This window comes from Nipponia nippon, unplaced genomic scaffold (genome assembly GCF_047370975.1).
Source record: "Nipponia nippon isolate SJK-2023a ecotype South Korea unplaced genomic scaffold, ASM4737097v1 scaffold_2, whole genome shotgun sequence".
NCBI classification, from domain to species: domain Eukaryota; kingdom Metazoa; phylum Chordata; class Aves; order Pelecaniformes; family Threskiornithidae; genus Nipponia; species Nipponia nippon.
Window position 1 is genome coordinate 42120939 of NW_028262336.1, and position 22140 is coordinate 42143078.

General features: G+C 36.1%; 1 protein-coding gene across 1 annotated transcript in view; it reads right to left on the reverse strand.

Moving 5' to 3' along the window:
* The window catches only part of IL1RAPL1 (interleukin 1 receptor accessory protein like 1), a 786803-nt gene that overhangs the window by 161106 nt on the left and 603557 nt on the right, over window positions 1-22140 (reverse strand). The window contains exon 6 of the mRNA XM_087757310.1: window positions 9906-9980. Within this exon, the coding sequence (XP_087613436.1) occupies window positions 9906-9980 (75 nt within the window). The remainder of the gene's footprint in view (window positions 1-9905; window positions 9981-22140) is intronic.

Genomic DNA, 22140 nt, shown 5'->3' on the forward strand with positions numbered 1-22140 from the left:
GCTGAAGCTGGCTGAAAGAAGAGGAGAGCGACAGGGGGCAGGTGTCAGAGCAGCACAGATTTACACCACATTAAAGCAATCACGAAACATCCCACCATTAATGGCTAACCTAGCTGCCAGGTAAAATTGTGTGCCCTCAAGAGGCTCCACTGACTAATTCAAGAACCTATTCAAGTCAGAGGTCTCAAGCTGGACAAAGTGAACACTTCATAATATATAAATTGCAGGAACACAAAGGTATTGACAGCAATTGAAGTTAGACATCTAAATATTTTTGTGCATCTGACTCTAAATGGATTTTTATGTTTTTGATAACTTTCTCTTTCATGGTGACTGTGTCAGAAGCATTTTAAACAGAAAACAACAACAAAAAGAAAGGCGTTTGCATGTCCAGATATTCCAGGAAACAGTTAGTAGCAAAATTTGCCTTCTCCCCAGGCTTCTCTCTTCTATAATAATAGAAGCTTGTACAATCCCTTCTCTCTTGAACTGCTGGTGTGCTGGCTCAAGACTGCCCTGGAAACCAAACTCCATTTTCTATGTACCCTGTTCTCCTTACCTCAAGGAAAGACTGATATCAGCAATCTCACTGATTTGAGTACTCACATGATGGGAGGTATTTGCATTTATAAGCTTTTTAAAATACCTGACCTTTCCAAAGCATTGCGAAACTAAAAATGGCACCTTGGATACTCTATTTGTGATAAAATGAATGTTTTGACATTCATTACCATTTGACAAAGGAAAAAAAAATAAAAAGAAGATTGTACAATATTGGCTGCTCTATTTGTAAATCATCTTTCTTCTTATGGCAGTTGAATCTCCATATTAAAAGTTGAAAATGTCTTCCAAAAAGAAATTCTTTGATTTTGACTTGTGGGATGAACCCTCTGTTTAAAAGAAACTAGTGAGAGACTAAAAACACACACAACAAACCCACAAAACCTCTCTACTAATATTTAAACTATAACAAACCTGTAGGTATCTCTAGTATCAATCTCTAAAAGTATTGTAAAATCAGAACCAAGAAGCTAGTCCTCCTATGATTTTTAATGAGCAGAAACGTACCGTGCATGTTTTTAGAAATCCCGTGGAAAATCTGACCCTGAATGAATTATTTAAAAATACAAGCATTTATTACTTGAAATGAATTGCCTAGAATGAGCTGTCAAAGAAACAAAACATATGACCCTATAGCCTCACATCTCCAATCTATCCATTACATTAGTGTAGAGAGAGGTAATTTTGTAATGCTTGTAATTTTTTCTTAATAACCCTAATGTGGTTTAACTGAAGTTTTGTTTCTGTAGTGAATATGAATAGTCACTTGATATGTTTTATTTCTTGGTAAGTACGACATTTTTTCTAATATTTCCTTTCCTGTAAATATTTTCAGTCATTATAAACTAGTTATTGGAATGATACCAGTATATTTGTAATATAGCACGTATGTATTTAAAGGATACTTTAAGCAGTTGAAATGACTGGTACATTAGAAGATGACATTTGCTGCAGAGTTCAAGGTAGATACCCAAGACAGGCCTCGCAAATAACTAGATCCTGAGGTGTAAATTTAAATTCTGGTTTTACTGAACTAGATGCCTTCTCTCTCTTCTAACTTCATAGCTCCACGGTTCTCAAGAGTTACCTCTTAGTTCAGTGAAACAAGTGTTTAACCCCAGTTTCTTTTTATTTGGATTTTTTTGTGTATACTTTCAGATTGACATGAAACTGAGTGTTGAATAAATCTCTTATTGCAGGTGATATTTTAATTTATTCTGTGGAAACAAGAAAAAGTAACTAAGTAGTCCGTTGTCAGAATTGTACCTTAGGCAAAAGGATAAGAAATTAAAAGACAGATTGTGGAAAATACTCTTGTGTTGTCTTTTGCTTATAGCTGTCTAGTGCATTCTGAGAGGGACATAGAGCACAAATTATGATTGGCATGTGAGTGTTAAACACATTGCTGGTAATTTGTTGTCAAATATGAAATCTGAACTAATAACCATATGTATCCTATTATTCTCAAGGCTAACCCAAAGCAAAGGATTGCACTGACCTATAGTCTTGATCATGCATTCATCACTACTAAAGTGTTATATGAAGGTTTACAATACATGCCATAAATAAACTATTGTTGGAATTATTTTCTTTCTTTAATCAATTATGCTATGTAGCACCAAACAGAATTTCCATGAGTCTTTTTTTATTTTCAAATTCCTCAGATATTAAATATAATATAAAATTAAATAGCTAGTGAATTGGCCTTTTATAACAAATGTGTGTTGAGTATATGTAGGGATATTATATTCTGCATTCATTCATAATATACTGTGTAAACAGACAAGAATAGCACCTAGATATGAACAATCTGAACTTTGTGTTACACGTCTGTTAGCAAATATAAAAAAGATCCTGTTCAACTGACTGTTTCAAAATATTCATACTACTATGAAATTCTAAACTGTAAGAATTTATCACAAATATTTAAGCCCTTCAGTCCCTCAATGTTTCTCCAAATAACTTTCCATTTTCTATTGACATGACAAACTGTTAAATCCCCAATAACTATTGCTATTAATAATGCATGCAGATTTAGATGGATTTTTAAGAATGAAACCTGTGTACAACACTAAACTTTAATACAATCTACAAAGCCGTAGCACATCTAAGACAAAAACAATGTTCAATGCAACTTCTTGTAAAAGCACTCCTAATTTGGACTGCATGAGCATATGCTGACTTCACCAATAATGCTGGAAAGCATTTATTCTAGAACTGGAAAGCAGACTAATTCCTGGGAGAAAAAAAACCTGTACTAGTGTTTGTCATTCCACCAGTGGCCCAAAGACATCCTTACTGAAGACTGTTACTGCTCATAAGAGATCTGTATCTCTAAAGCAGAATATTCTGGAGGAGTTCATTAATTTAAAATTGTTATCAATCATTAATTTAAAATAGTTATCAATGATAAATACTTAGGACACAGTGTTAAATTTTGATTTTGATATTCACTACTTAACATTTTAATGCTTTTCCATAGTATCATTAAGTGATGTTTTATTTTTTTGTGTGCAAGGAAACACTTGTGTGTCTTTCAACATTAGATACAATGAAGCACCTACATATAATTTAGAAACACAAAGTATATCTTGGAACCAAAACTCTGGCAAAAACAATTTCAGAACAATGTGACTCCTGATGTGTCAAATTTACAAAATTACAGTCTTTTTAGGACTATAATTTCACAGGGTGGAAATCATGTACAATATGTGCCTATTTCTAAATTGCATTTCTTGATATATGGTATTCTGTACTTATTATGATCTTGGTTTCAATAAACTATATCCTGCTGTCTCTCACAGAGAATTCTTATAAAAGTTTTGCTGTATCTGATTATATTTTATTTTTCTAGTAAGAGACACATGATTTTTGATTGTTTAAGAAAGTCTTAGATAGGAAACCAAACTTTTGGATGATTATCCAACTGATATGGAAAATCTTTTGATGTTCCACAATGTTCTCTCATATTCTAAAAATAAACTCAATGTTTACCTTTTTAATAGGAAATGTGAAAAATTACACAAACAGTCTGAAACAGAAAAATCTCATATATCTAATCTGTACATAGAGAATGAAATGTACATAGTTGCAGAGAGACTAAACAGACAGACAATTTTTATTGCATTAAATCCTTTTTAGATGCTTAACACAGAAAGTACCTCAGATAAGTATGGTATATAGTACCCTCTAGAGCAGACATTTCTCAATGGATTATAATTTAACATTAATAAAGATGTTTTATTATTCCATTGTTAATTCAGATAAATGTTTCCTGGACAAAGCATTAATAAAGTGGGATAAAATTTGTACAAGTGCATTGTCAAGTTTTATCTACACATGTATACACATATATATATATGTCATATATATAGGGAGAGACTAGTTATATAGGTATATGTATTTATTCTCAGATGAACACACAGATGGAGAACGAGAGAAAAATAAACATTTAAAATACATAGATATGCTATTTCTAATTATCTTAATTGTGATCTTTTAGGATTTGATTAAATTAGGAAAAAGAGGGGAAAGAAAATCAGTTGACATGTTGTCACTGAGCTGTAACTGCAAACCTTTCCTTAGTGCAGTTGAATGTTTCTGACTAACTTATTGTCTCCTTTTTAGTAAACAATGTTTGGCCCTTCATGGACAGCCTCAGCTACAGAATAGTTGCATTAATGCAATCTAAAGGTTGAAAGTCTACTATAGGGTACCTAGGAAATATTTTTCTTTTTTTTTAATAATCAGGTCTTAGTAATTAAAATTCCCCTTATTACCATGTGGTTTTCTTCTTGAGTAGATTTTTTTCCCCGCCCTGAGTCAAGACCTTTGGAAGTCCTCAGTCCATTTTTACTTTGGGAACATACTTCTATGCTATACTTCTCCATTTGGAATTGGAAAGTTGAGCTGAAAATGCCAAGAAAAAATTTGAAAATTATTTTCTTTCTTTCCAGTAGAATGTATAAAACAGCATGTATGAGATTTTGGTCAGCTTGCATCTGGCTAGGTTAAAAAACTGCATTTCAAACATTTGAGTTTTCATGTACCAGTCTTCAGTTAAATCATGGACTGTGCAAGTGAGTCTTTAAGCAAAGCTTTTTCCATTGAAAGTCCTACTGTTCAAATAGGTGAGTATACTAAACTGAACTTTAGCCCACAAATTATGATATGATATTAAAGCAAAACATTTTAGAACAGTGAGGCTAGGAATTTCTCAATGAAAACTTTTTTTTTTAGATATTAGTTTGTTGAAAACTAACTTTTTACAATAAATAGTTCATACAGAAAAAAAGGACTTTTAAACTTTTTTTGTTTTACCTTTTCAAAACACCATTAGTTGTTTTATGAAAGGAAAACCCAAGCTCTCAGATAAATAACAAAATAGGTGATATGTGTGAAGTAATTTTGGAATTTACAGTTTTGATTATTCCCCTGTGAAATTGTTGCTCTTATTATGCTAATCTAATAATAGAATATATCAAAGAACCAAAGTGTCCAATCGAATCATATGACTGAAAAAGATCAATTTGGTTTAAAGAATGTTGATGTAATCAAATAGATAAAAAATCCCTATATCATAATGAAAAAAATTCTGTTCCTATTACAAAGTGGATATAGCAATTAGATGAAATGTGTAGAGATAAAAATTAATAATTTTAGATGTTCTTTGATTTTAATTTTCATCCTGAAAGGAGGCACAGATTGCTAGTTATTTCATATCACTTTAGTTAATTTATTTATACAGCTACTGATTAAGCTAGTTAAGGAGGGCTTTTATCATTAACAAGGCCAATTTATGTAGAAGTTTTTTATGACAACATAGTGCTATAAATGAAGTAGCATTCTCCTCTCCCTGATGATTTACCTCTGGCACTTCTTTGTATTCTTACTTTAGAAATAACACATTAAAAGTAGTTTCAGTGAAATTTTTTCTTGAATATGTGTGGGGAAGGAGGAGAAAGAAGCAAGTCCCAATTCATTAGGTAATAGTCAATTTAATTTTATTGAAATTCAGGAAAACTCATTTCATTCAGGTGACAGAGAAAGTGTTCAGGTGCCTGTCTAAACTTATCTTTTAGGTCCATTCATATAGTGCTGGAAATCCTTTATTCCTTTTCTCTTTTCTCCAACATCAAACCTAGCTAAAAATAATTCAACAACTACTTTATTTTTCTAGGTGAATTTTGGCATTTCAAATTACAGCCTTGTGCAGAATCAGGAAACAGTGAAAAGCGGGGAGGACACAGGCTAACTAGCTTGTGAATGTTTAAAATAATCATTGAGTTTTAGGTTTTTTTAATTCAGATCCATTACTGCCTGTTGTGGAGACACATGTCTTCTTTAGTAACATGAAGATGGACTAAGTCTATACTAAAATCAAATTTTCTTGAGTCAGACTAAACGTATTCTTCCTGTTTCCTTGAGGCGGACACATATTTGACAGTGCTATTGGGAAAAACAATGTTACCTGAAAGACAGGTGAAACTGAAAAGACTCATAATTTAGCAATATAGAAAAACAGAACATAATTTTTATATAAATATACATATCATGGATATAATATATTTATAAATATATAACATTTACATTAATCTAGAATTAAAAACACAGTTATCTGAAGGTTTAGGGTTTTTCATATGTAAGAAAAAATGTCAAATAATTCCTTTCTGAACAGGTCTGAACTGAAAAGTTTGTATTTTTATTATTATTACATGGTTTTTTTTATGATAGTAGGGATTTGTTTGATTCTGTTAGCGTGTTGAGTGTGCAAGGAAGAATATTGTGGGATGAAGTTCCTTGGATCATTATGTTGTTCTTCATTAAATGTGCCTTGCCTCCCCTTGCCTCCCATTCATTGCCTGCTTTTCTCCCGTCCCTGGCATATGCTGCTGACAGCCCACAGAGTTGCTCAGAGCTGAGTGAGAAACACTCCTCATCTCCTTAGAGCTCCAAGCTTCTTGCAGGCTGCATACTTTTGAAGACTGTATTTGACATAATATTTTATCTGGAGTCATTTTTTCCAGAGAAGCAGTTTATACTGAGGTCACCACAGCTAACTAAGAACCCTTTTAACAGGAGAAAAGCTTAAAAAGAAAAAAGTATTTTTACCCTTGCAACAGGATTAAGTTATTGATTCCAAAATTGGAAGTGAAGTTACAAACAAAAACATTAAATGCAGAACAGGATAAGTTGGGAACTAACCTTTCTTTCCTCATCTAAGATTTCTCTGCTTCATGCTTTGGCTGTCTCATGCTGTCTTTTAAGAAAAGCTTTTGAGAAATGATTTTTTTCTTCAGTTTCTATCCTGCGCTTCTATCTTGTGCTTTTCTGGTTACTATTCAGTGTGATAAAAAGATCTTTCGGATAAGGTCGCAAGATTCCTGTGACTCCCTAAGGCGGCTCATTGCAGTGCAGCCATGCTTAACACTCTCCCAAACATCTGGTGAATAGCGGGATACCTTTCCCATGACTGACTGTGGACAGCTTGAGCGTGATAGGAACCTGTAGGTTCATAGGATTGAGGAGTGCAGATTCTCCAGCTCTGGTTTCTTTCCTTTAGTCTTAGCAAGTCAAACTGCAGTTGCTAACCTATGCCATAACACTCCATCAGTCACCCCTTAGAGAAACACCTTCCTTAATGTGCAGTCACCTTTTGGTCTGATGCTGTTCTACAGAAGCCATGCAACACAATAATACAATTTACCAATCCAGAAATTGGTAAATTGGTCTGTGGTCCCATGGTGTATAGAAGAGACCAATATATCTCAGCAATAAATGTCAGATATATCTGTCATTCAGCAGTGCTGGAGCCAAACCAATGAGATACGCCTGGAGTCTTCCCACCTTGATAAGACACTGCATGGAGGTGCCCTGTTTAAGAACTGAACTCCAGTAGCTCCTTCAGCAGCAAACACACTGGGGTTACTGAGGGCTTCATCAAAAGTATGCCCAGCACCACTCCCCAGAGGCCTGCCAGCAGGGGAACATTTTGAGGTGAACCATCACTATTGATGTTTTAGCACACCATGTGCACCTGGAGAATCACACACATCCCTGTAAATTATGTATGCGCCCCCCAGGGCATGCTTTGACATTTGCAACCTGCTTCATTTCCAGTTTAAGGTGGAGGACTGTGAGGTGAGAAGCACAGAAATGTGGGGGGAGAGCAGGGATTGCCCCAACTGGTAACCTGCTAATGAAATCCCAGTCTACCTCAAGCTCCTCCTTGCTTGCTCTCCCTTTTCTGTGCCACGCATTCCACCAACACATTTATTTTCCAAATAAGGGACAAACACACCATCCCAAACACATTCTGGAGGACTAACAAATTTTCTGGCAGCGTCTAGACTAGTCTGCAACATGTGGTCACCCCAAGGCTCAGGTGGGTAGGAGGCTGCTGACTTAGGTAACTATCTAAGGTTTGGCTAAGTGAACCTCGACATTATTCCAACATTAAAATATTTTGCATTTTTTGCAGGATATGAACTGCCCCCCTGAAATGAATGCTAGCTTTCCTCAGTGAAAGTGAAACATAGACCTTTCAAATGTCATCCAGCAAGACTAAGACATTAAATCTAAGACTGAAACAACATAATTTTTGTGTCAAGAAACTATCACTTTTTTGCACTTCAGTTCTCACAGGCTTTTTCACAGGCTTTTAAACATCAAATTAATATATCCTTGTAGCTTCTTGATATAAGGCTAAGTATTACAGTTTCACATTTATTTATGGTCAGACTTTCCCATCTGTGTCTGAAAGTGACATTTTCAAATTAAATCTTTCATATTCATCAATAGCAATTTAGTTTTCTGAAAAGTGTCTTTTCCAAACCCAGCACTTCTCAAATTATTTAATCTGTTTCTTAGAACTATGAGAAATCAAAGATATGATTAATTCTAAAAATCATAGATAAAAAGCGTCTAGCTAGCCATTAATAATTATACTCATTGAAATAGTCTCACTCATACAGTATATTTAGCAAGACAACGTCAAAGCCCAAAAAGGTTCCGCCTTTTGTTTTTTTCATCAAAAATATCTCAGTTAGCAACATTAGTTAGGAAAAAAAAGTGTAGAGTCACTTTACTCACTGTTCCCTCGGCTTGTGTTCAAATGAAAAGGTAAAATCGTCTAGGATTGTCATATAGGAAAAGTTTTCTGAGTTGGTATATCAGAAACAATACCTTCAGAACAACAGAAATTAGGTCTAGAAGGAAATATGCTACATCTCCCCTTTTCTATATAATTATTTCTGAAAACATGTGTATCAGCATCTCAGAATATTACCTGAATAACATGAATCATTTTAAGTAATATTTTATGAATATCAAAACAGAGATGAATTATTCTCTGGCCACTATTAGGCACAGGCTGGCAAACATCATAAAATGTTCTGTCAATGACTGTCAGAATTAATTTGCAACCCTTCTGCTTTTTCTGTTGTTGTGCTGCAGAATGTACTGAATTTTGCTTGCTTTATTTATTTTTTTTCCTATGAGATTTAGACAAGCACCAGATTTGTTTCCATTTGTTTCTGTAGCTGACATGCTAGAAGATCTATCAATAGGTTACTGTTCTGACACCAAAACATAATTCCAGTGTAACCTACTGAAGACTGTTTGTTTCTTACAAGTTGCCCTATGTGTCGATCCACAAAGGAGATGGTTTGTTATACCCTGCAAACTGAGTAGTAACTCATGCACTTAGCTTTGGAGCCTTAATTACCTGTATGGCAGTAGGAGACCAAAGTGATAAAACATACCCACCATCCACTAGGCTAGAAAAAGTGAAGCAAATGGTTTCTTCGTGCATCAGTTTCTCTCCATTCATCTTTACATATATATCCGTGCATTCAGAAAAATCAGATGCTATTATGTTAACTTCTCACTGTTTGCTGGATGATTTTAGACCAGCACAACATATATAATTACAGAATGCCTTTGCAATTCCATAAGTAATCGCCAAAGTAAAGAAGTCTTGCAAGCAGAATTTAAACCACAAAATCCCACTGAATCCCATAGTATATATATCTATATAAATATACAGAAAAGGGGAAATTCAGAAAGAAAACCTCAGGTACACTTATAACTATAGACTTTCAGCAAAAGTAAAAAACAGTATCAGTAATATTCAAGACCTTAGTATTCAGTATTAATTATGACCATTTTTTTGTGAACAACAATCTTCTAGATGGTATATGATACATCTCTGAATGGAAACGAAGTATGTTTAATGCCTTTTCAATGAAATTATTAATGCCAACATACCGTCACATTACCATCATTCTTTAACACATCAAATACCTTCATACAATTTGAATAAAAATTACGTATTTACTACTTACCTAACTGGGTCTCCTGAATTGTTAGCTTACTCTCCAAGGGGTGTAAAAGCTTTGGTGGTTTATCTGTTAGTGGTGCTAGAAAAGAAAGAAATTCACATATATAGTTTTCTTATTATTATTGGGTAGAATAAGACTTGATTTTATACCTATAGTTTCAGGAATGCTTCGCTTTTTCTTTTGTTTAAATAATGTTCATGCCTTCAGTAGCTGTAAATGTTTTTGCTTAGAGAGTAACTATAGCACGAAAATTTAGAATCTTTCACATGCTAAGGTATTGCAGGCACTTGTGTTAAAAAAAGTAATCTCTTTAAACTCTCACAAAAACCATGCACTGACATGTTACAATTTTGTATTTTCATGAATATTATCCAGCATTTCATAGTTTATCATAGCAGTTAATTACCCTTCTATAAAATATAGTCATAAACAGATAAATAATATAAACTAATGTAAAACATTTTTGAATATTTGATGAAAATTTTATTTAAAAAGATATTATCATCACTGAAACTTTTGAAAGTGAAGTACTGGAAAAACGCTCAGTTTTCAAAATCCAAGGGATAGATACAATGAAATAATGTCAAGATTCCTAATAAGATTACTTCCCTCCTCCCTTTTGATCTACCCTGAAATAACATTAGTAGACTTATGCAAGTTGTGGAATAGGAAGAGTTTCGTAGTGGTCAAAAACCTTCTGAATGTTGTTGAAGCATGTTCAAACCATGCAGCTAAATAGTGCAGCTATTCTACTAGAGTCATCATCTGTATATTTAATTCATAGAAGTGACATTGATCATTACTACTTTTGCTGTTGTTAGCAAGTGCACTCTTTGCTGATCTCTGACAGATCAGTGCATGCTATATGAAAAAAAGAACATTCATTTATTTTTTTCTTTAAAATTGATAGAAAATGTTCATGGGAAAGCTGCAACTTTTGTAGTCACCTGGAACATTTTGATGTTTTGCTTTTCAACATTAATTCATACTTCAGTCTTTAACACAGATTATGGGTTGTCAGAGATTCAAAGTACATTTGACATTTTGATATAACTCTATAATATTTTTTCCCTCCAACTTGTCAAAATCACTGTTCCCATTCTTACTGACACACACATATCCACACGTGTATGGGTTTAATCTACTAAACACACTCATCTCCTGCCAGTTGAATTGCAGGAGATGTTTAGCTGCATTCTCTTTACTATATTTCCTCTGCTCTTTGATTAAATTACCAATGCCCTTTAAAATCTACAGTATTAATTTCAACTTTGCAGGAATTACAAAATGGATCCATTATCAACTCATATGTTTCTCCTTTACAGAGGTTTTCCTTTATCTGACCAGAGCATAAACCCACTCAATTGGTGTCTGGGATGTTGACCCATCAGATCTAGTACTGAATCAAAATATCTCTTCAAGGATGGGAAGCGAACTGGATTTGGTCCACAGACCCTCTTTCAGTTCATTTTTCCAGCAACAGCTTCTACTCTATACAGGAAATCATTCTGCACTACAGACTTTGGAGAGAGCCACAGCTGTGAAAGACTTTTCGGCAACATCTGTGGGTTGTTACTTTTCTTTACACTGATTTTAATGCTTTTTAGCTCTTTTTGTCTCTCTTTTTTTTTTTTAATTTTCTTGGGGGCTAAAGTGGGTGGAAGAGAAAAGGATTTGAAATAATATTTTTTCTTAAACTGCAAAATTAGTCATTCCTATTTCTTAACTTCTCTGTAAAGGCCCATAATTTGTCAGCACATTGCCATTTTTTAAACATCATCCACTATGAATTTAAATTTAGTTTTGCAGTTCTGTCATTCTCAACTCAATTACCATTCATCAGATAATGTCTTCTGAGTCACTGTTGTTCTAAATCTGTTTTGAAACTCTGAGCAAATGAAGTTCTCTCATTGTAAGTAAGGATATAGTAACTGGCAGCGTTAATCTGAATGCAACAAATAAGTAGACTAGAAAACAGTATTTTCATCAATTTAAGCAAAGATCGACATTACTTTTGTGTACTGTACTTCAGGTCTCTAACAGACTTCCTACTTTTAAATGAATAGGCACAGAATGCTAATATATGCAGATAAATCATCCTTCAACAACAGTATGAAGTTATTATAAAATTTGTGCCCAATTTAATTTTCCCATAACTTGTGAGATTCAATAGATAATTTAACAGAGAAAATGTTACTGAAAATAATAAATTAGACACAGAACTGATATATCAGAATCACAGGAGCATGTAGGCTGGAAAGACCCTCTGGAGGCCAAGTGATCCAACCTCCTGTTCAAAGCAGGTCCAATACAGCAGGTTGTCAGTACCTCATCCATCATGTTCTGAACATCTCTGGACGGAGATTTCACCACTTCAGGTGTTCCAGCCCCCAAACACCTTGTTGTCCTGCACTAGACTCAATCCAGTATGCCCATTCTTTTTGTACACTGGGGAGCCTGAAATTTGACACAGCATTCCAAATGTGCCCTCACAGATGCTAAACAGATGTGAAGGATCACCCTCCTGGACCTGCTCGCTAAATTCTTGCCTTTGCCAACTCATGCTCAACTTACTGTCCACCTGGGCTGCCAGGACCTTTGCTGCAAAGCTTTTTCCTGCTCAGTCAGTCCCCAGTTCTGCACTGCTGCACGAGGTTATACCACTCCTGAGCAAAATGTTGTATTTGCCTTTGTTGGACTCCATGACTTTCTCCAACTTGTCAAGGTCTCCCTAAACAGCAGCCCTGCCCTCTACTTTGTCACCCGTTCCTCCCATTTTGCTGAGAGTGCACTCTGTTCCATCATCCAGGAGTACATAAAAACTCTAGTCAAGATTAAAACAAAGATACACTAGAGGTTAACGCTGTTGTATACTTATTTTAAAGTGATAGTTACCAATATTTTTGACCAGGAAGAATTAATGCTTAATAAGACAGTACAACTCTAAGCCCTCTAAATTGGGGCAAATATCAGTATTTCAGTATTGCATTCCCTATGGATGCCAACCAACCTAACACTGTTGTGGATATGTCTATACTACAAACAATCACATCTCCCAGGGCCAACTCCTTCACCAATCTGGAAAAGTGAAAGCATACCTGGGTATTCTGCATTCCAGAGTTGAGGCTGTGGGGAAATACTGTGAATGGGAGTAATATAGGCAAGGAAAATAATTTGAATAACTTGGTATACTTAAAATATCAGACTTTTCAAAGGTGTTTTGAAATGTGCCCTCAGTCAATCAACACCTTTAGTGTCTGTTATTTTATCTATTTATTAGCTTGCAAATGTATGTATGTTTTCCTGGTAATTAATCCATGTGGACTGAGGCAGAGCTGGGAAATTCTCCAGCTGCCTCTCTCTCTTTCAAGTTTACACTCTCCAAAGGTAGCAATATTAATGGACAGCACAAAGTTTCTGCAATCCTCGTTCAGTTTAGAAACTCTGAAGTAGACCGGTGTGTCTTCTATAAGCTATTTCATATCCTTCAGATCATGGGGTGTGGTTTCTTAACTGAGACAATGCACCATGCAACAGGCTATTCAAAATTAATACAATTTTCAGATGGATATATTGAAGCACAGTTATCTACTAAATTGAACAGCAAAACCAGAATTTAATCCTTTCTTCCTAAACTTGTACTAAATAGCAAGAGTCAAACAAAAATTACAAAACTCACAACTACAGCTGGTCTCTTAAAAAAGTTAAATACCTTTTTTTCTGTTTCATGAATGGATGTAGGAAGGCACTAATTTTCACATCCTACAAAAATATCCATAATTTCAAAGCATTTCCTGTTCTGTACTGCACAGAAAGAACCAGAACTCTTTTGAATGTGTTTAAAAAAATAAAGAGAGCGTCCTCTTCCCACCAGGTAGTAGTTATCAACATGGTTGTCATATAGGAGGAACAGAGTGTTCAGATTCTTATTCTTGCATGAGGGAATTCTCAAGTCTCTTGGCAAGAATCTTGGTTCCTGGTTACTAATATCTACTGATGCATGGGTGCACTTCTCCCTCCCTTTCTCCCCCCTCCACCTCCCCTTTTTATTTCTCTTTCTCTCTTTCCCTATTACTGTCTTCCCTCCCCCCCCCCCCCTTAAGAGTCAAGAACCTTATCCCAGACAAAGTTAACCAAATCTGGTATATTGCTCTCAAAAAATTGGGTTTGACATGTCAGATTCTTTCAAAGAAAAGCTGTTGGGTCATAAATCAAGTTTACAGCCCATCTTGTGTTTGATTTCTGAACCATCACCGATGAATGGTTTGAAAACAAATGTCAAACTTGTTTTTCATTAGAAACAAACTAAAGTAAAAAAAAAAATCGTAAGTGAAATAACCGAGTCTGAAGCTGTATTAAAAATGAATATTTAACTTCAGAGATACCATGCAGCTGCAGACATATTGATCCTGCTCAAAGGGATAGTGCCTAAATTCACATTCCATGTCTATCAGGTTGGATGTACGTTTAAAATATATTGAACAATTTGTCTTGCACTGATGAAACTGAGAGCCACCACAATCAGTCACTCAGCTGGAAACTAGCCAGAAGATAATATTTTTACATCAGCCACCTACTTCCATACTCCTTTTTCTAAGCTGTCGCTTTAGCTTTAGGTGTTTATGGTCACGATACATACGTTTGCTGTATGCAAAATTCTGTTATTTGAAGAGACCAGCCACCTGTTAGAATTTAATGCAGCTAATGAAAAAAAGATTAATCCATCAAAATATCACTAATCTGGACATCAAAAAAAATGGAACAGCCTGAAAACCCACAAGCTTTGTAATAGAAAAATAATAATTCCAAAGATCTATGTTTATGTCTGTTTTACTAAGTGCTCTCAGATGCTTCCTTGCAAATTATAATGATTACAAATAGTCTTAGTTTCTTAGAGGCAGACAGGGCTTTATGGATCTTTCTGCAACTCAGAAAGGCAGTTTATTGGCTGGACACTTCCTGCAAGGACAAAAATTCACAGGAATGGCTGCCTTACCTGGTCAATCTGAGTTATCTATATTCTAGAACACTTTTTGTTCAACTTTTTTATTGAAGAAAAACTTACTTTCTGAGGATGAAAACCCTTCTGATCTTTCTGAGATTTGAGATAATACAATGAGATTAAACCTCTTATGTTTATGAACTTAGACCATTTTTAGAAAAAATGACTGACATGTCCCTGGAAGATATTGCAACTATAGCGTAGGATTAAATAGGGGAAAGAATTCATTACCATGCTAAGGCAAAATATTCCTACACTTTGAAATCAAAGAAAACCAGAGAGATGGATTTCTTTTCTTGAAGTCCACACCATTTCTTTGAATTCACCCCGCAGTTCAGAAAGATCCCCCATCTCTTAGCTTGCCTCAAGAAACTAAGAGAATTCCTCATTACAATTTACTTTCTTGCTGATTTTCTGAGCCTGGGTTTCTTTTTGTCCTCTCTTCATTCTGCTATTTTTGGCACACGCAAATGACCTTGGGAACAAGGCACCTCTGTCAGAGGAGGGATATTAAGTCTGATTGACTATAAAGCTGAACCTTCAGGCACTTCTCAGCATAGTGCCTGGCACTGCTGCCTGCTTCTCATGCCCTCAGAGTTGGACAGTGCCTAGCTATGAAGTGCATGTGGTGTGCTTACCTCTGTAACTACTACATGTCAACATTTAACCAAGCATTGTCAAGCATGATAATCTTATACCAACAGCAGCGGAGAAGATTTGAAATGAGATTAAAATAATAGATTTGTTTTTAGATTGCTATGTTAAAGTGTCCACTTCATGAGAGGGCTCTTGAAATAAAGCACCATCATTGGAAAGCCATCATTTATGAAAAGCTGTCATAGGTGGCAATATTTAGGAAACACAGATAATTATAAGAATAGAAGGAAAAACTATAGCATTTCAGTTGATAACTGCAGTACCTTGGAAAACACTGGTGTATGCTTTTGGGTTTGGTTTATTTTTTTCTTTCAATAGTGATGTCTGTAAAAGAAATAATGCAGTAGCACTAGTCTACAGCAGGTTGCAAGCAAAATTAATTATGTGCAACCTGAACCTGCAGTCTTGAAACATTAATATACACAGTCACTGTCTAGATGAATATTAATATTGAGAACTCTGAGGTTCCTTAGAGCAATTAAGAGCAGAGCAAAACTTAAATAATGTAATGCAAGGATGTTGTTTTTTTTCTTTATTTCTCCTAAGATAGGTATAGTCCTATGTATTCAGATATACCACTAGAGAAAATATTGCCTTTTAAAAAATAAATATATGGCAAGGTCTTCCATAAAAAGTGAATTCTTTATACCTGCTTGAGACTTTTAACAACCTTACATCTCATTTCTCAGTTACAATCAGATTAGTTTTCATTCACAAGGGCATCATTTAAAATCACATATGCCATGAATTGCACAGCAGCCCTATAAGAATATTCTGCCTCACTGTGTGAACAAGCCTGGTTATATCCTGAATCAAGCAGTTCAAACTGAGGGCAGATACATATAAAGGTACTAAAGATACATGTGTGAAGCCATAGGCATATGACCGTAAATGAGCTGCCTAATATAACTTAGTTATCACTATGACTGATTGAAGATCAGCTTTTGTCTGCTGAAATGTTCCCATAAATCTTGCATTGAGAGACAAAAAATCTGCCTCTTCTTTTAGTTTATGTCTTTCTCATTGTCTTTTCCTTACCACATATTAAAAAACCCCAACCCTCTTGCTTTTGGCATACAAATGAAAATGGTCTTTATTTCTCATACCTAATCCTTTCTTCTCAAGTTTTTCCCAAATTGAAGTTACAATCCTCAATTTTTTTGCATAAGAACATTTTCCTAAAAGAACTATGTAATGCATTAAATAGAATATTAGCACTTCCTGTGACAAAGTGCAGAAGCAGATAAAACGTTAACTAATAAAGAGGCCATTATTATGCAAAAGTTTCAATGATGCATGTTGAGAAAAGAAGAGGCATTGCTAAAATGGAATGTTAGAAAACGGGAAGAATATTTCCAAGAAGACTTTTAAAATGTTTTAAGCTTGTGAGTCTCCTGTGATTAATGACAGGTTGAATATTGGAGGAGAGGAGCAAATGCATCCAGATGTTGGGGTTTTCATGATCTGCTCATCTCTAATTGAATCTGATGTGACACTTGTGCTACCCCTATGACTTCAGAGAAGGTGTATATACTGCTCTTTTTTTTCTGTTAGTTTTCTTGAACACACAGCGACATTTCTCAGTGGTCTCCGAGGAAAAACTACAAATGATCAAAATGCTGTCATCACAGATGTTAATGCAGCCTTGAAATACAAAAGAACCAAAGAGTATTGAGTGAAATATCAGCCTAACATCTTCACGGTATTAGTGTCTTTGTGTGGCTGATTTAGAATTTATATTTTCATCTTACAAAGAGGACAGGAAGGAATAAAGCAAGGCTTTGATCCTAAAAGACTTTTATTATAGGGCAGGATTCTCCCTCCCCCACAAAAAAAGAAGAGGCCCAAAATACAAAAAGACAAATAAGAATATTAAAGGATCTAAAATATCCAAAATATTTTTTTCTTTCTTGAATAAAGTTCCTCTGCATTACACTATTGTTTCTGTACAAAACTAATCCCTAAAGCAAGATAATGGAAATGAGATTTTCTATGTATGTCTATGAAGAGCATGTCATGCTAAAGCCTGGTCTGTCTGCATGTTCCGTTAAATTTGTCCCTCCACTTCTATCTAAGAGACATCAGATCATCTGAAAAAAAAAATGAGAAATGGTGAACAAGATGGTTGCTGCAGTTGTTGCTATGAACAAGCATGTGACATATTATCTGTGCGTTTAATGAAAATTAAAGGTCTTGTTAGCAAAAGAATGAAACCACACATCCAGGATCACTTCCACCAGGAGATTATCTGATGTTTCAGCTTAATGGTGAAGCTCACCAGCATCTCATTCAGCAGGAATTTTGTCTGTTTTGCCATGTTTATATTACTGGCTCATATGAGTCCTCTATGCCAAAATAGCCATCTCTCTTCCTGCCAGAGTGCCATAAGTGGATGCTTTGCATAACAATTTTTACACTCCTGAAGGAGGGCACCCACACCTGTTGCTTGTCACATGTAATAGGGCACTCTTATAAAACATGTCAATGGAATCTGGCATTTTGTGCGGTCTCTAACCCCTTCCTTCTGCCCTTATAGTAACAACAACTAGCAGACAAAATAAGCTGAGGACACAGAAGACCACTACGATTGGCATGTTTTAGTATTCATGCACTATTTTTCTGGTTTGGGTTCAGCTTATTCTCCAATTTTATCCACACAGAGCTTTTCCTAAAACATCCTTGTCTTTACCACTGTGTGAGAACAGGATTAAGCAAATCCAGTTCACCTCAGTTAAACTGCATATGCTGCAGTTTCTGCTATTGTTTCTATTCCAAGACAAATTAAAAGTTTTGGGAGATTGTCTCCTAGCACTTTTTAAGTCTGGAAGCCTGTACTAATGATTTTTGGAGGGATCTATATGGACCACAACCCTTACTGGAACTACTTGTAGCCATCTGTATGTGCAGTTAGAACCCATAAAAGTATTTTTTTGTTCTTATATCTACATGTTAGGTTATGCCTTTGTTTAGAAGAGTTTTCAGTGAAGTGGTGTGTTGTGTAAATCTTGTATAAGGCTTGTGAAACAAACAGAAACATATGCAGTATTCTTAACAACTGAGCTACCTAAATAGATTGCATATTCATGAAGCAAAACAGAGAGTTATATAAATCATGAGGTTTAGGCAAACAAGTAAGAAAAGCCAGACTCACACATTTCAAATAAAGCAAGCATTCTGCAACACACAGTATTAAAATTTCTCTGCATATCATCATAGATTCCCTTCTCACATTGTTCCCTTAATCTATTCTCTTTCCTCTTTTCTCTAGGTTAAAATATAGAAAATATAGCGGGGGTAAGTATCATGAGGTTATATTCTCTGTGACTACACCAAACACACGTTTTCTTAACAATTACTCTATTAGTCTTACTGGATGAACCCCAGAAATTCTCATTTATATTGTCTGATTAAGTAGGGATACTTACATTTTCTTTTTCAGCCTCACTTTCACATTTGCCAGTTGAGTTTTAGTATTCACTATTATTTCTTTTCCTCAATCTTTTCACAATCATTAAAATTTTCCCCTGAAATTCATCATTAGTTTCCATTTTTGTCCTATTATTTTGTATACCCTGTCTCAGATCTAGATTTCAAACCCAAATAACTAGAGTGTATTTTCCATCACTTAAAGTAATTTATTGTAGGACACTGGTTGTAGGAACTGAATAGTAGTATGTGTGAATCTGTTCCTGCCTTGCTTTTATTATTGTCTCCTTTTTTGAGAGTTAGGGCAGATACTTCTTGGGAATACTGTAGCTCATGACCTTTGAACACAAATTCTAGATATTCTAAACTTTTTTTTTCATAAGTAAATCTTTCTGCTGATAATGCTGACATTTCAGAATAAGATTTCTCAGCCTCTGAGGAGGCCTTGTAAAGGGAACAGGACCCTATGCACCCTGACCACTTCAACTATTCCAAAGAGCTGGCATTTAAAGGCCTTGCAATTAAAGTTTTTACATATTGCATAGAGTTTCCTCTTTCAGGATTTGTAGTCAACCTTTTAATTCTGTTGCTCTGTTTCAAAATCATCTGATTTAAAAGGTGACCTGCTCTCATTCTCTCTGTTCCGGTTCTGTCATAGACCTGTATGTACAATTCTCTCATTTGTTCTCCAAGTCATAGAATCATAGAATCATAGAATCATAGAATGTCCTGATTTGGAAGGGACCCACAAGGATCATCAAGTCCAACTCCTGTCCCTGTAAAGGACAACCCCCAAATTCACACCATGACCACAGTCATTTCAGTGATTTAGTCTTCTAAATCTGTCTTTGCTCTGCTAGAAATGTGGACATACTATGATTTCTTGTGGCCCAAAAACTAAGTGAGAAAAATCCGTAATTTCTACTTTTGTGAACAGTGTGAGGGCCTTTTTTTGCTTTCTCTACTTCTCTTTGAGTGCACATTAACTTTTCTGGCCTCTCAGGCAGCTATTTTTGATCAGCTCCATTCAAGCAGGTTTTTTTGCTTTTAAGTTGAGAAATTTTGGACTGTAAGAAAGCAAATGTCACTCCCCTCTTCAAGAAAGGCAAGAAGGAGGATCTTGGGAACATAAGCTGGCCAGCCCCACCTTGACCCCTAGGAAGGTGATGGAACAAATAGTCTTCAAAACCATTTCCAAACACATGAAGGACAAGATGATGACTGGGAGTAGTCAGCATGGATTTAGGAAGTGGAAAATGTGCTTAACTAACCTGATATAGCCTTCAGTGATGAGATAACTGGTTCAGTGGACCTGAGGACAGCAGTTGGTGCTGTTTATCTTGACGTCAGCAAGGCTTTTGACACTGTCTCGCATAACATCCTCACTGACAAACTGATGAAGTATGGACTAAGTATGCGGACAGTAAGATGGGTTGAAAACTGGGTGAACTGCTAGACTCAGAGGGTTGCAACCTGCAGCTCAAAATCCAACTGAAGGCCTGTACCAGCAGTGTAACACAAGGATCAGTGCTGGGCACAACACTGTTTAACTTCATTAGTTACCTGCATGATGGAACACAAAACTGGGAAGAGTGGTTGAAGAACCAGATGGGTGTGCTGCCACTCAAAGGGACTTTGACAGGCTGGAGAAATGGTCTGGCAGGAACCTCGTGAAGTTCAACAAGGGGAAATGCCAAGTCCTGTCCCTGAGGAGGAATAACCATTACAGGCTGGGAGCCAACCAGCTGAAAATAAGATTGGCAGAGGACCTTGGGATTGTAGAGGACACGTTAGACATGAGCCAGCAATGTGCTCTTGCAGGAAGGAAGCCCAACAGCACCCTGGACTGCATTAGGCATAGCATGGCCAGCAGGTTAGAGGAGGTGATCCTTCCCCTTTACTCAGCTGTGATGAGACACATCTGGACTGCTGGGTCCAGTGCTAGGCTCTCCAATACAAGAGAGATGTAGACATACTGGGATAAAGACAGTGAAGGGCCACAATGACAATTAAGGGATTGGACCATTTCATACAAGGAGAGGCCGAGAGAGATGGGACTGCTTAGCCTGGAGAAGAGAAGGCTCAGGGGGATCTTTTCCATGTGTAAAAAAACTTGTTGGTGAAGTAAAGACAACAGAGCCAGACCCTTCTCAGTGGTGCTAAGGGACAGGACAAGAGGCAATGGCACAAAATGAAAACCAGGAAATTCCACTTAAACAAAAGAAAAAAATTCTTCACTATGAGGGTGGTCACACACAGGAACAGCTTGCCCAGAGATGTTGTAGAGTCTCCATCCTTGGAGATATTCAAAACCCAATTGGACATGACCCTCAGCAACCTGCCCTCACTGACCATGCTCTGAGCAGGGGATTGGACCAAAAAATCTCCAGCAGGTCTTCTCCTGCTTTTTCATCTTTAGCAAATATTTGCACTTACAATCAGGTTTAGAAAGTCTGGAGAATTCCCAGGGTGTCCTGAGTAGTTAGTGTCTATGAAGCAGACAAGATGAGGGTGGAGTTAGGAGACATGCTGTGAAAATTGCACTGTACAATTCTATAGGTTCTATAATGTGTGTACAGACTCCAGTCTCTTCTCCCTAGTAACAAGCAATAGGACGAGAGGAAACAGCCTCAGGATGCGCCAGGAGAAGTTCAGGTTGGATATTAGGAAAAACTTCTTCACTGAAAGGGTAGTCAGGCATTGGAACAGGCTGCTCAGGGAAGTGAGTCTCCATCCCCAGAGGTACTTCAAAGAAGGGTGGACGTGGTGCTTGAGAACATGGTTTATTGGTGGACTTGGCAGTGCTAGGTTATCGGTTGGACGTGATGATCTTAAGGGTCTTTTCCAACCTTAATGATTCTATGATTCTATGATTCTAACAGCAGACATCCTGGCACAGGGTACTTCAGGTTTGCATTATCTCTATACAAATCTTGTCTGAAGTCTAAGCTCTGAAGTTTTATTTTCCATAGCTTTTCTGTTTTGTAACATGGTAGGAAATCATGGTCTTCCATAGGACATTAAAACCAAAAAAGTTACACAGCCCATGTAAGGGAAGGGAGGGGAACATGCCTGAGAATAATAATATAAAAGCGCTTATTGTCCATTTGATATACCAAGCTTTAAATAAAGCTTGCTATGTAAACCCAGTAC